This window comes from Peromyscus maniculatus, chromosome 3 (assembly GCF_049852395.1).
Source record: "Peromyscus maniculatus bairdii isolate BWxNUB_F1_BW_parent chromosome 3, HU_Pman_BW_mat_3.1, whole genome shotgun sequence".
Classification (NCBI taxonomy): domain Eukaryota; kingdom Metazoa; phylum Chordata; class Mammalia; order Rodentia; family Cricetidae; genus Peromyscus; species Peromyscus maniculatus.
Genome location: NC_134854.1, coordinates 52,105,586 through 52,121,138, shown reverse-complemented (window position 1 = coordinate 52,121,138; position 15,553 = coordinate 52,105,586). Strand labels below are relative to the sequence as shown.

The window sequence follows — 15,553 nt, the reverse complement described above, 5'->3', positions numbered from 1 at the left end:
CCCAGCCCGCCTCATACCATCTGTCCTCGTGGGTGTTGGCTGGCTTTCCTGACACGGGGCTGGGTTTTCATGGGGCACCCAACGGAGAACACATTCGGTGGTCAGAGTGTCTTCCTAAAGTGTTTCTGACAACACCCTGTGGCCTCCTGCACCCCAGCCCTCCTCAGGTGCCATCATGTTGTGTCCCTTGGCTATGATGTAATGGTCATATCTCCTGGTTTAATAGCATCATAGAGAGAGGCCTCCTTATAGGACCTGAGTTGTTTTTGTTTTGTTTTGCTTCAGTCTGTTTCCAAACTAGCTCTTATAGGAAACAGCTTAGCACCATTTACCATATTTTCTGATTCATAGCTACAGCTCAGCAGCGAGTAGAATAACTGAAATAGGAATGACAGGTTTCAACTGAGCATGCACCCTCTGACAGGGGCCACGTCTTAGCTGTAAGGTTCGGGATGCAAACACCTAATTCACTTTTGCTGTCTGCTGTTGAACTTGCCTTGGCTGTGAATGCCGGGGCTCAGGATGTGATCTCTATGATGGCCTGGTACCCAGCCCCTGCTGGCGTGCTGCTGAGTGGGAGCACACGGGGAGCCACGAAGGAGGCAGCTACCCGCGTGGCAACTCTCTCCATTCCTAACATGCTGGCTGCACTAGCCCCAAGGGCCACACAGGCCCTCTTGCACTTCTTTCTTCCCTGAGGATAAGCCAAAACCACAGCTTGGACTAAACCCAAGGTCAAGTGCTGAGCCGCTCCTTGTGGTAGTGACACTATGACAGGAACCAGAGGTTCATCCAGCCCAAGTGACCACATGAGCGTTGAGAAAGGACTGAGGTTCCCTTTGCCAGTCTCTGGCCATCGGGTCAAACCATGAGCCGGGCCACACCATAAGCAGACCACAGTTTACACTGTGCCTTGCTTGGACCATCTTCTCAACAGTGGCCGTGGACCATGGCTGGCATGGGAGACTCTACTGCGTGCCTCCCCTTAAGTCTGTCACTAGAAAGAACTTATCACTGTTTGTTTTCGTTTATGAAAGCAGTCCTGGTTTTCACTTAAGGTCATAACATAAAACTTCTTTGAAAAAAGGCACGTTTACAAATGTAAAGGGAATTGGGAGGTGACGGTACTGGTCAGACACAGGCCTGGCAAAAATTTCCTCAGGTGTCACACACATGACTGGCTTTGGAAGAGGAAGGCCATTAAGTTTGTGGGGCATATTGATACCATTGGCTTTCCTAGCCTGGAGTCTAGGATTAAAATGGAAAAGCAAGTTAACTCTCTGGACTCTCATCACCGTTAGCTGGGGACTGCTTTTAATATCACGATGGGTTCTGGAAAGCGCTTACCTACTTGGCTGTGTAGGCCGTGGGCGCCAAAGCCGGTTTGTGCTCTGGTGGGAGCAGCCTGCCGGCCTCTTGCCACTGCCCACAGCTACACCATTCGTCTGTCTGAAGGAACCTATGACAGTTCACAGTCCCGTCCTCATCCCAGGCACTTCCCCAGACAACGCCTATCTGTCTACATATGCGTTAGTCCATGTCCTACCCCAGGAATGCCACCAACATGGCAACTAGGCTTTGAGAATCTTAAGAAAGGGAATATTCTGGACCATGGGGGTAGATCTAAATTAATCACTTCTTTTGTTACCGTGGAGGGATCTCTAGGTTTTTTGGTGTTTTTTTTTTTTAGATTTATTTAATTTTATGTTATGAATGGTTTGCTTGCATGTATGTGTGTGCACCGATGTGTGCCTGGTGCCCACAGAGATAAAAAGAAGGCTTTGGATCCCCTGGAATGGGAGTGATAGATGGTTGTGAGCCAAACCTGGGTCCCCGGCAAGAGCAGTGAGTGCTCTTACCTGAGCCTCTGTCTCTCCAGCTCTGCTCTGGTCTCTAGAAGGAAAGACTTCACTGAGAGACACAGAAGATCGCTTAGCAGGCACTCCAGAGGGATGTGGAAGCAGGAAAGCAGCGCAGTGGCCTCTGGGCTGCTACAGGTCTTAAAGCCTGGTTTATGAATATGTATGAGGTGGGTGGAATATTCATGAGGCAAGGAGACCCTTTCCCTCGCCCAAGTCATGGTGGGCCAAATCCCTTCTTAGAGCATTTCCTCCCATAACCCTCTAGAAAAGCCCACCAGGTAGGTGTGTGTGTGTGTGTGTGTGTGTGTGTGTGTGTGTGTGTGTGTGTGTTATGTGTGTTGAAAACCACAGTGCAAGGGAATTATAAAGAAGCCACCATCTTCAGAGGCTGCAGATCCCTCCTTAGTGCAGATTTGTGACACCCCAGTTTCTGATGCAGGGGAAAGAACCTAACTGCAGCTTCAAGAATGCTTAACCACAAGGAGCATGCCACCCGTCCAGAAATACAGCTGCTGAGATGTCCTGCTCGGTTCGCTCATCTCTAACCACTTGGCCACCTCCAGAAGGGACGCCGGAGTTCTAAGTGATGAACGGAAGCGCCGGCTGTCATTGCCACCAGCCTGCGAGGCTCCAGGAGGAGCTGGCCTGGGGTTTAAAGACTTTTAAAGGTGTTTAAGAATTCTGGACCTAAAGCCTCTAGAACCACAAGGCAGTAAATCTGAATTGTCTAAGCAAATATGCCTGTGGTTATTTGTTATATCAGCAATGGGGAAAACTAGCTTATTTTTAAAAACAGCTTAAATTTCTGACTCAAAAACGGTTTCAGTCTCTGATAGGATTCATCATGATGTTTGCCTTTTGAAGGAGGTACCACCATGCATGTAAAATGATTTTAATTATAAAGAGCTCAATTAACGAGCCTCCAAGTCTATAACTGTTTTCAGCAGTGGGGGAAGCGTCAAATGCGGTATCAGAAGTCAGTTGTTTCACACGTTGAGAAGGTGATGTTATATGCCTGTATCATTCCGAACTCATGAATTTAAATATGTCTGATGTTTTGAGTCACTGCAGTTATTACTGAACTGACTAACTGTTCGTCTGAGGCACAGCCATGCCGGTCTAAAGTCTGGGTGTCAGCTGGTCTGGCAGCTTCTGGAGGCCTTGTTTCTGGCCTGGTTGGGATGTGGATTCCATGCTCCAGATGCCAATCACCATTTGGCCTGAAGCAAATGGGATGGGGATGTCTACTATCCCGTTAGGAGGGGCAATTATAGTTATAACAACTATACAGCCTCCTGGGTCTCTGAGGTGTCTGGCTTACACCATTGGTGGACTGCAGTCACAAGGGCTGGAGAGCAACTGCTTTAGAGGGGAAATGGCTTAGTTATTTATTTAATGTTTAAATATAGTTGCTTTAGTGTTGGGTTTTTTTTTTTATTGCTGTAACCAAATACCTAGCAAAGAGCAACTTAGAGGAAGGGTTTAATTTGACTCATGGTTCAGGAGACACAGTCCAACGTGGTAGGGAGAGGTTGCTTGCTCACATCTTGGTAGAAAGCAGAGATGGGGATGCACTCAGCCAGCTAGGTCTTTTCCCTTCACTATTTAGTTCTGGATAGAGGGAGAATCTCCCCCCCTCAGCTAATCTCTCTAGAATTCTCCACTGACATACCATAGGTGTGCCTCACCAGTGCTTGGGTGTTCATAATCTAATCAAGTTGACAGTAGAAATAGTTAAATTTGATAGTTGTGTTACTTATGATTTGGTTGCTATGATAAAATACCAAGACCAAGAGCAACTTACAGAAGGAAGGGCTTATTTGGGCTTATAGCTCCAGAGGGAATAGGAGTCCATCATGCCGTGGAGTTATGGCTACAAGTAGCAGATATGGTGGGGCAGGAACAGAAGGCTGAGAGTTCACGCCATAACCACATTCACGGAGTAGAGAGAGTGAACTAGAAGTGGCCTGAGGCTTTTCATGGCAAAGCCTGCTCCCAGTGATGCACTTCCTCCAGCTGGTCCGCATCACCCAAACTTCCCTCGACAGCACCACTAACTGGGGACCCAACGGTGAAGCGCCGAGACTGTGGGGGACATTTCCCACTCAGCCACCACAGCAGCCGATGTTTGAGGTGATGAGTAGACGTTTAAAATGTGCAGCTGCGTTGGGAGCTGGATAAAGAGGATAGGAGCTCAGTGGCTCTGGAGAATGGAGCTAGCGTTAGAAATGTAGGAGTGTTGACGGTATTTACAGTGACAGGTCAACAGGAGGAAAGAGGCCAGCAGCCCACACGGCTAGAGGGATGATGTCAAAGAGGAAACAGTGCTGTGGATATCGCTCTGTATGCTGTAAATGTGTTGCTCTGATTTGGTTGACAAATAAAACACTGATTGGCCAGTAGCCAGGCAGAAAGTATAGTATAGGCGGGATGAGCAGACAAGGAGAATTCTGGGAAGAGGAAGGCTGAGTGAGGAGATGCTGCCAGCCGCCACCATGAAAAGCAAGATTCAAAGATACTGGTAAGCCACGAGCCACGTGGCAAGGTATAGATTTATAGAAATGGGTTAATTTAAGATATCAGATCTAGCTAGGAGGAAGCCTGAGTCATTAGGCCATACAGTTTGTAATTAATATAAGCCTCTGTGTGTTTATCTGGCTCTGAGCAGCTGTGGGCACAGGCAGGACTGGAGAAAAGTTCAGCTACAAAACAGTGTTCCCAAAGAAGTGCCCAGGCACATGCAAGTACCATTGAGAATTCAAGAAAAGAGACTGGCAGGGAATCATGGGATTGACAAAGATAAACTCATCAATGACCTTGACAAGAGCAGTCCTTTCCCTTTCTGCAGGGGTAGCAATTTAGCTGGAACAGACAGAGGAGGACAGCACATGTCCATTTCAAGAAACTCTGCTGAAAGCAGGGAAGGAAGGTGAGGCCGCAAGTGGGCTCATGGGTGTTTGCCCCCATGCGCTCAGGTGGAGGACACGGGACCTGTTTGCATTGCGGTAGGAATGGTCCAGTGGAAAGGCAAGATCAATGCATCCGAAAGAAAGAAGACAGAGGATAACAAGCAAAGGGTGAGGTAATGTGGCTCACTGGGTAAAGGAGCTTGCTGCCAAACCTGATGACCTGAGTTCAAGCTCTAGGACCCCATGGTACAGAAGAGAGTCAAATCCTGCAAGTTGTCCTCTGACCTCCACATGTGTACCATGGCACGTATGTGCATGGGCATACACTAAGTAAGTTAATAAAAATAAGTAATAAAACAAGAGCATCCCCACAAGACAGGCCAGGAGTAGAGGCAGAAGGACTGGCCTCACACAGGCAGCCCCCAGACACCTGTCAGTTCATTGACATCTGTGTTTATGAAGCTTCTACGTTCCGAGCATCTCGCTTTTGTCCTCAGCACATTATCTGCACGGACTGCTGTTGACCCTCAAAGCCGCAGCCTGGAGGACTGCATGGGCTAGCAGAGTAGATGGACAGTAACACCTGCTCCAAGTGAGCCTGACCTGGTTTGAACTCGGATTCAGGTGCTGAGCAGGTCTGGTACCTTGGGTACACCATTAAATCTCTCCAAACTTGGTGCTCCCATCTAGCCGCAGGAAACCAGTACTGACTTCTACTTCCAAAGGGTTGTTGGAGGTTGTATGTGAGGTGGCATGTAAGCCACAGTGCCGAGAACAAATGGTAACCGCAGCGGTGACTGTTCAGCTCTCCCATGTCAATGGAGCGTTGTTTTCTTTAACAGAAATTACATTTCAGGCGAATGACTGCAATGGTCACTTTTGTGTGTGTGGGGTGTGTGTGTGTGTTGGGGGGGTGCTTTTTTACATCATTGGAGGGAAGAACTGTGTCAGCTGTTAGAGATGCCATTTATACCTGAGGGTCAGGGATGCAGTTCCAGGGTAGAACACTTACTTGCACAGTATAGAGGAGATCCTGGGTTCTGTCCCAGCACTGCAAAAAAGGAGGGAGGGAGGGGAGGAGGGAGAGGAGGAGGGGGGGAGGAAGGAAACCAGACATGAGGTACTGAAAGGAGAAATGAGAGTCTCACACACAAACTCAAGATGTCATAATTTGTTCACCAGAAACGTCTGTGTTAAAATGAGACTTACGTTATTTCTGCCCGGGTGCTTCTCTTGCTCTGGTAGAGGGAGGAACCCGGCGAAGGATGAATAGGGCTTCAGCCAGGGTTGCAGGCCACTCTTTTCCAAGTGGATGGAACGAATGAGCCACATTGCTGGTGGAGCCCAGACGCGTGCTCAAAGAGAAGGCTGCTCTCTCGGCTGCTTCGGACACCCAGTGAGGGGAGCCTGCAGGCCAGGCCGGCCGCTGACTGCCTTCTGGTATTCCAAACCTCAGCCCGTTTGACCTGACCCCATCAAGCATTCTCCGAGGCCCGGGGATGTAGCTCAGTTTATGGGGTGCTTGCCTAGTTCACACAAAGCCCTGGGTTTGACCCCTGGCACTGTATAACCAAGTGTGGTGATACACACCTGTAACCCTAGCAGTCAGCGGGTGGAGACAGGAGGATGAGAAGTTCTAAGTTTTCCTCAGCTACATAACACACACACATTTGAGGCTAGCCTGGGCTATATGAGATCTTGTCTCAGACAACAACAACTCTCCCCCAGTTTACCTCAAGTGGTTTCTTTGCCTAAACAATGGGCCATAATCCTGTGTAAAACCCATCAAGAGAGTGTCTTGGTTTTGAGGAAAATGAAAGACTGGGCACCTTGTAGCCTTTACAGTTCAGCCTTACTGTGAAAACTCCGCCTATGGTCCAGTTCATTCCGAGGGGGACACCCGAAGCTTCACCAGCGGGACTGCAAGATCTGTATCCTGTAGCATATAATGATGCCTTAGATGTGAGAATAAAACCAGAAAATTTTATGTGGGGCGACATGTATGTCTGCTGTCATTTTCTGACTGAAGTATCCTTACTATAAACAACGACAGATGTCCAGAATGGTAGTGGTGGGTATATTTGCATTAATTCCTGTCATAGGAAAGCTGTTCCGAATATCACAACACAGCGGTCACAGAACGGCTGCACAGTACCCGCGTTTTGCAGCACCATCCCAGGCCACCTGTACTTCTGCTGGATGGTACAGAATTCAGTGACACGGTCTGACACAAAAGACAGATGATGACGACAGTGTTGAAAGCGACAGGGAGAAAGAGAAATTTAAAATATTTCCACTGACTGCCTGGAATGTTTGGGGAGCATCCTTAATTCTTGGCTCCCCACGACTGCTCTGTTGGAGGAGGACTGGTGGTTTCCCAGGTCCAGAAGCTGGAAGTCTGAAATGAAGGTGTTGGTAGGGCCAGGCTCCCTCGGAACCCTGTGGGATGAACCCTTCCTTGCCCTTCCTCCTGTTAGAAGTTTGTTGAAGACCTTTGCGCTCCCTTGACCAGCAGCTGTATCACTCTGCCCTTGCGTGTCTGCCTTCACACGGCCATGTTACTATTTGAAGGTGGAGTCTCTCACAAGCTCAGGCACTCGACCATTCATTGCCCCTTGGAGCTGCTGTTGGAGGTGGAGCCTTGCTGGAGGGAGTGGGTCAATGGGGCGGGCCTTGAGATTTGGGGGGGGGGGCAACGACGGGACGACACGCCCACGTTCATTTCAAACCTGAGAGGCCAGGAAAGCCTTCCCTTTGAGTTGCCGCTTGTCAAATATTTTGCCACATCAGTGAGGGAAGAAAACAATTTGGCCGTCTTCTGACAAGGACCCCAGTTCTTTTGGATGAGAGGCCCCATTGACTTCAGTATGACTTCATCTGAATGAAAGACATTAAACTAGCCCTATCTCCAAATAGAGTCGTGTTCCGAGGTCCTGGAGGTTAGGACTTCATCTTGGAACTTATCACCCCATGGTTGAAGGAGTCCACGGACTTGGGCATCTGGTGAGACATTTGGAGGTCGGCCTGAGGCCCCAGAGACCAGAGCACAAGACGACAACAGGTTACGGAGAAGGAAACAGGACGAACACAAATCTGGCCTGCATTGCAACTTCGCGCCTTGTGTTGGTCGGGGTAATCTCTCTCTCTCTCTCTCTCTCTCTCTCTCTCTCTCTCTCTCTCTCTCTCTCTCTCTCTCTCTCTCTCTCTCTCTCTCTCTCTCGATCTGTGCTCAGGGCCTCTGACTGATGACAGACAGCCTTACCTGGTCACTTCCCGCTGAAGACTCCCACGTTCTGCACCCGAGTCCAGGCTGTGAGTGAGATCTGTGACTGTGCATAGGACACTCTCTGCTGGTGCCATATGCTCGAAAATGTCTGAATTTTGTGCAGAGACACAGGCAGTGTTCTAAGTGCCGTTACATAATGAGGACGTGGCCTTGCATAATAATTAGCATGTGTAATTAGGCACAGACTTCTTGTCCTTTAATTAGACAATCAAGGCATCTAATTACTAAATTAAGATGTAATTACGTGGCCCAAGATCTTCATATTTCTTTTTATCCATCAGAGATTATATTTAGAAAATAATTTGCAAAAACTGATGGAAAAAATCTCCGATTTGAGAGTGTTACAGGAAGTGTTCAATAGCTGTGAGTTTCCTTTCATCTCCATTTGGGGACAAGGGGAGTCATTTCAAATACCATCACTTGCCTGAAAAACTACCGTTTCCAAACGGTGCTGTTGACCTTTGGCACACACGCTAATGAACGGGAATGTGGGCGTGGCTAATCCATTTAATTCACACCTGCTCTAGCATGTGCTTCACGATTCCTCAAATGTGGACATACTGGTGATGTTCTGGGAAGTCATTCAAGCCAACGGTACTTTCGGATGCTGGGAGAACCCACTGTTTCCCACTGTGCCCTGCCTGGTCCTCTCCCATGGCTATTTTAGCTATAAGCACAAGGCTGTGTTGTAGAAACCATACTTAAGAGGCGTCTCCCTTTCCCTGGATGTCGGAGGGTTTGCTGAACTGTTCTCCGGTTGGAGGATAAGGCAAATACCCCATGCTTCTCACTGTAGAGGGTTTTGAGCTCCAATATTCATCAGAAGCCAGACTGGAGTGCTATTCTGTTATTTTTCCTTGTTCCTAAATTGGGATTTGGCTGATCTCTGCATGATGCTAAACACCCAGCTTGACTCATTAATTTTTCTGAACCAACTGAACTTTTGACCTAATTGTCTGGCTGGGTGGGGATCGGGGCCATATGGCAGGTTCGCCCAAGCCAGCTCCGACTCTAACCATGTCACCTCTCTCTTCCCATAAACAGAAACATCCCCGTGACCCCAGTGTTTGCACAGTCGTACTGAAAAGTTGTGGACTCTGCTGGGCCGCTTTTCCTGGTTTGGGGTGGAGAGAATCTGACTCCCTTCTGTGTTAGGCGGAAGACAGAGTCTTACAAAGGCTGTGAGTGGGGAGTAAGGCCATCTCCTTGCCATGAGGTGCCTCCACCTCTATTTTTGTTGTCCGTGAGGCCATGGCCATGGAATGTGATGAGCAACGAGTTGTGTGTGAATAGGGGGGTTGGCCTGGACCCAGAAAATGATACCAGGGAGCTTATTCTCCGCCACTGTAAGTTTTCGCTTTATCTTCTGAGTTACGGTTCATGATAGATTTAGAAGCTGAGGAACTGAGGTGCATGTGTGGAGACGATTGATGGAGTTCCAGCGGAGGAGGGTGTTAGACTGCCTTCCTCTGAGGTACCTCAGGCGGTGAAGGCCTCGGGATCCCACCCCTGCATCTGGAGGCACTCCGGAGTTCCTATGCTTCTCTTTTCCTTGCTAGTTCCCTGCCTCAGCGTCCTCAGATGCGTTCATTGGAAACATCTCTCAGCCTCGCTAAGAGAACTCAACAGTTTTGCTTCATAACAGGGTCAATGACATGAATATAGTAAGCACCAGTTTCTTGGATTTAAAAATTGGCTTCTCTGTCCACCTAGGTATTCCACATCGGCATTCTCAAGACTGGAGAAGTTGGGCATCAGACACCCCAAGCCCGCTCCTTTTATTGGAAACTTGATGTTTTTCCGACAGGTGAGACTCTGGATCTTGCATAAGATTTAACACGGGGCACTGCTCCTGTTTCCATGTCAGCAGTCAGGGTGGTCGCCACGTGAAGAGTGCATGTGACATGTTAAAGAGTAATTTATCAAGATCAGACGGGGCTTATTCAAGGAGTGTAGGCCTTGAAAAGCAATCAATTATAACTTGTTACATTAACTCAGTAAAGGAAAATATATATACAATCTTAACAGATGCCAAGAAATAATGAATTGCAATAGCCATTCGCTATACCAAGTCTTAGTGGACTATGAATAAAATGACATGAAGTATGCTGGGCGGTGATGGCCACACCTTTAATCCCAGCACTTGGGAGGCAGAGGTAGTCGGATCTCTGTGAGTTCGAGACCAGCCTTATCTACAATGTGAGCTCCAAGACAGCCAAGGATAAATAAAGAGACCCTGTCTCAAAAAACCATTAAAAAAATTACATGTGATGGGAAGAACCCTTCTTCACTGGAATGGGTTTCCTTCCTTCCTTCCTTCCTTCCTTCCTTCCTTCCTTCCTTCCTTCCTTCCTTCCTTCCTTCCTTCCTTCCTTCCTTCCTTCCTTCTCCCTCCTTCCCCCTCCCCTCCTCCCCTCCCTTCCTTCCTTTTGAGGCAGGGTTGCCAAGGCTGGCTTCAAACTTGCTGTGTGATGACTCTGAACTTTTGGTCCTCTTCCCTCCACCCCGGAGTGCGGGATTGCAGGTGTGCACCACCCCACCCAACCTCTGCAGTGCTGGGGCTGAACCGAGGGCTTTGTGCAGGCTAGGCAAGCACTCTAGCAACGAAGCTACATCTCCAGCTGTGTTACGATGGTGTTCGCCTCTTATCATCAGTGTGCATTCATTTGTTCATTCATTCATTCACACCCCCAAAACCAACTGATTTTGAGTATTTAAATATACTAGGTTCTAGAATGCAGAAGTAGATCACTCACACCCTCAAGGTCACCATCCAGCAATGGTGTATACCACCAGCTGGAATGTGCCAAGTCCTAGATTGGAAAGTGCAGATAGATAGCAGCTATCATTCTGCTGAAGGGAGAGCCACCAAGGAGGGGTCACTGTGGGGGAGTTCCTGGAGAAGGGGGTCCTGCAGGAGCTACAGACCAGGACACACCCCCCAGGGAGAGAGCGCTGTACACAAGAGGGCCGCCATATGAGAATGGTGACCCTGGTCAGCCAGCAGCCTGCAGGGACCAAAGCTAGTGAGGGAACTCTGTAGAATGTGGCTGCTTCGTGTGACACCTGGGCGAGCTTGCTCACAGATGTGAAGGTCAAGCACTGTTGTGGAGTAGAGGGTGGACACTGAAATGCAAGGCTATCCTGTGAGGGCTGAGAGTTGAGATCAAGGCTGCAGAATCCACGCTGTGGCCAACATCGAGGCTGAAGGGGGAGGAGCTTAGTGCAGTCCTGAGAAGAGAACAGTTGGGGCAGAGCAAGGAAGGACTCCAGCGGCTGCCACATTTGGAGGGTTCAGGGAAAACGAGGAAACCAGCAGCCAAAGGGTTGAACCTGCAGAGCCGAGACAATGGCCACAGGGAGACAGAAGGAAGTGGTTGGGAGGGGAAGCTGGTTCGGGGAGAAGATATTTTAAGTGTGTGGCCTTCAGCTCACCAGAGTGACATGGCAGTGTAGATGACCAGGGCATTTGTAGATAGGGAGCCAGTATCTATTTTTGAAGGTTATTTTTTTTTACTGCCATTGGTTTTTCTCAGAAGCCTGATTAACTTGTGGGGACACTGCCTCCAGACCAACAGCAGGCGCCACCAGATCCTGCACGTGAATTGCCATACAAGGGCAGGAAGGGCTAATTTGGGCCAACCCTGATAGCAAGCCTCGGAGGATGCTGGGACATCCCCTCCACCCCCGCCCCCCACTCCCCACCCCCCACCCCCGCCCCGCCAGGCCACTGCTCCATCCCCTAGGCAGAGAATGACCTACATCTGGCCTTTTGCCTGCCACTTCTCAATCTCCTTTCTTTTTCTTCCTCTGTCTTTCTTCACCGTTTGTTGCTGGCGTTTCCCTCTCCTCTGCTTTCCCAACACCCTCTTCTCTCATCTCTCCCTGTGGGGTGCCTGGTTCACAACTTTTAAGCCCACAAACAATCACCCCAACAGGCCTCCTACACCCTCTTGAAGCAAGTGTGAAGAGATTTAAAAGTGTCAAAATAGAACAAGCAAGCCATATAGGGAATTGAAAGAAAATAAATTCCATACGCTGTAGGGTTGGCAGAAACCATCAGACAGTCGGTCAGGTGAGTAAAATGTACTTGGTATTAACATCTGGAGGCAGACAGAGTAACGGTCATGTAAGGAGAACCCTGGCTGGCTGGCTCTGGAGAATGTCTACATCAGTTCCTTTCAGCTCATCGTCCTTGTGAATATAAACTCTGCCATGTTCTCTCTAGACCGCAGCAGCAAAGGCACAGGTCATTCCTTTACCTACACTTTTCCAAGTTTGCTTTACAAATGTTGCGACACGATGCCCCTTTCCCTGAACAGGGAAGTCAAGTCATTAGAGACGTTTATAAAAACTTAGACTCACTAGTCTCCTGGGCACCCACCTGAGGTACTTGCATATATTTTTTTAATTAAAATATAATTACATCATTTTCTGCTTTCCCTCTCTCCATTATCTCCCATATGCCTCCCTGTTCCCTCTCAAAAACACGACCTCGTCTTCTTTAGTTTATATGTAAAGATGTGTAGACACAACTTGCTCAGGGCCATTAGTGCTACTTATATGTATGTGATTTCAGAGCTGACCACTTGGTACTGGATCACCAAGTAGGGGGTTAATCCCCAGGGAGGACAATTTCTCCTGTCTCTGCATTTCTTAGTTGCTTGTAGTTCTTGGTCTGTGGGCGGGGCCCTGAATTTACACTCTTCTTCTGTTCATCTAGGCTTTCCTTGCTACAGTCCAGGCTTTCACCATGCAGTGCGGAGTTACTGAGAACAGGGCATAGATCCATTCAGGACATGTGCTTTCTCTAACCCACAGCCCTCCGACCCGCCATCCCTGTGACTCAGATCCAGCATTTTCCACCCATACCTTTCCCAACACATGCATGTTTTCACATATATGTCCTTCCCACCACATCTCATGTTTACCAGTGCCTGCCCATGTGATGTCCTATCACACCTGAAATGAATGATAAGCGGCGCAAGTGCAGTCATGTAGCTGGAGTGAGGGCAGAATTCTAACAACACCTGTTTATGTTCACTGTTGATGTCCACTTCAGCTCCATCCTTACAGCACAAGGGGCCACCAATTTCACCCCATGCACGTCTTCTGGTACCCTAAAGTTTCAGCCTATTAAAAACCATGCTGGGGGCCTTAGGTTTGGAATCTCTTGTTTGACATGTAACTCAGATCATGAGAATCTGGAATTTGTGATAACTTGGGTAGATGCAGAAGTTTACATGTATGAGGGCCGTGAAGGGGACTTGGCAAACAAGAGCCACATCTGAGAGGAATATAGTAGATGTGAAAGCAAATAGTTTTCAGATGTGTGAGCAGCAATTATATGCAGATAGTTTAAGTGCTTGTGGTCTCTTCTGTCCATTAAATAGAGCTGCTGAAAGTTTTACTCAGCAATATTTTTTAAAAGCCATTTCTTTACCCAATATTCTATAGTAATTCAATGCAATATAATGGTGATTCTTCTTTTATTGTTTATGTAATTGTGTTCTTGCTGTTCTGATTTTTTTTTTCTGAATAAGTTGGAATCATTGAAATTTTGCTCAATTTTATTCTTACCATGGTGCTGTGTGTTTGTTTTTTTTTTTCCTCCAGGGTTTTTGGGAGAGCCAGTTGGAACTCAGGGAACAATATGGGCCTCTGTGTGGGTAAGGGGAAAACTCAGATTCTCTTATATATGTTTTCATTTCTCACGTTGAACTGATGTGGAAGTCATGGCGGTAATGGGACTGTCATGAACAGTTGAACTGTTTGTTTGTGAAGATGCCTAGGGATAAGTACACGACAGTGCACACATGTATCTTATTTGGACCTGTATTGTTCCATCCTGTGGGCGAGGTATACCACCAACTGTGATGTTACTGTTGGCTAACCTGGCACACGTCTGGCACTGGAAATAAGTTCTGTAAATAATGACCTATGACAATCGTGTGACCAAGCCTGTCCTGGATACACTGGGACACCTGGTCTCCTTGTTCGTGGCCACAAAAAGTAACATAGCCCTTCCCTTTATTTTTCTTGGATTTTTTCTATTTGCTGTCTTTCTTTCTTTCTTTCTTTCTTTCTTTCTTTCTTTCTTTCTTTCTTTCTTTCTTTCTTTCTTTCTTTTTTAAAGACTTATTTATTTTTAATTTATATGCGTGTGTATATGTACCATGTGCATGCAGGAGCTTGTTGGAGCCAGAAGAGGGCATCAGATTCTCTGGAACTGGCATTACAGATGGTTGTAAGCCAAATGTGGGTGCTGGGAACTGACCCTGGGTCCTCTGCAAGAGCAGCAAATGATCTTAACTGCTGGGACATCTCTCCAGCCCCTCTTTTAAGCTTTTTATGACTCAGGATGTTTGTGCTGAATCTTTGCTTAGATCATTTGCTATCTTCAAGTTCTGGAAGACTTGGCTCTTTTTGCTTTCCAGTATGGATCTGTGCTCACCAGGGTCCCCATCCTTTCAGTCCGTTTTCACATGGCTCCTCCTCAGCCACTGGGTGACTTTCAGTAGCCTTTCCTACATCTTCAGGCTAGCAGTCATTTTTCTAGGTGCACGAAGGTTCTGTGGAACTGCTTTGTCTGCTCTGATGAGTTCAGTTGTTTGTAAACCTTTCTGCCTAAAAGATCTGGCCCTGTTTTCTCTCAGTGCTGCTTTGGGAAGGTATTGGCTCCAGATCTTGTGGTATAGTAATTCAATGCAATATAATGGTGATTCTTCTGGGTATGCCCAGAACAAGTGGTTACCCATTTCTACTTTCTTATATGGCTGTGAGAAAGTAAAAAGTTAAGCTGTTGTGGTCGATGTTCTCTGTACTGGTCTGTTACTGCTGTGTTACACACCACACCAAAACCCAGTGACATAGACAACTTTATAATTTCTCATTCATCTGAGAGTTGGCTGAGGTTGGCCAGTCTAAGTCCACCTGGCTAGAAGGACTTTCAGGGAGGAGGCGCCTCTGGGCAGGTCGGCCTCTCATGTTTCCCATCATCCCTCAGGCTCAAGAGGGCAGGGTGCTCTTGTGGGAAAGCAGAGACTCTTGCGGCAGAGCAAGGAGCACTGCTGAGCATGCGTGCTGGCACCCCTCCTGCCAAGCCAGACTCAGAACTGGAGCAGGGAGCATGCTGTGGCCTCTGTGAGGCAACAAAGTCCCTCGGCCAAGCTTGATGTTGATGCATCGGGGAGGGATACTCCTCCTGTGGGGTGGTGGGAGGCAACAGTTGTCTCTAAGCAATAAGCCCTCCTTCTTTCTCTCTGTGGTCTCTGAATGGAGGACTTCACTCAAGTTTTACTTTTCACGTGTGGCTTCTGGCTCTAAGCATGATACTTACTCAATAATGTATCGAGGGGCTGAGTTGTTTGCCTTTTTTCTTACCCGGGTGATGTCTTGTCACCTTTTCAACCTCACTCGGCAATGGCCTTGACCCTGACTGTAGTGACCACCCGTGATGCTGATTCAGAAGGATGCTGTCTCCACCAGAGTTAGAG

General features: G+C 47.9%; 1 protein-coding gene across 1 annotated transcript in view; it reads left to right on the top strand.

The window, feature by feature from the left end:
• Positions 1–15,553, top strand: part of Tbxas1 (thromboxane A synthase 1) — a 169,318-nt gene that overhangs the window by 21,787 nt on the left and 131,978 nt on the right. Inside the window, exons 2-3 of the mRNA XM_076566458.1 lie at positions 9,771–9,864; positions 13,674–13,726. Of these exons, the coding sequence (XP_076422573.1) occupies positions 9,771–9,864; positions 13,674–13,726 (147 nt within the window). The remainder of the gene's footprint in view (positions 1–9,770; positions 9,865–13,673; positions 13,727–15,553) is intronic.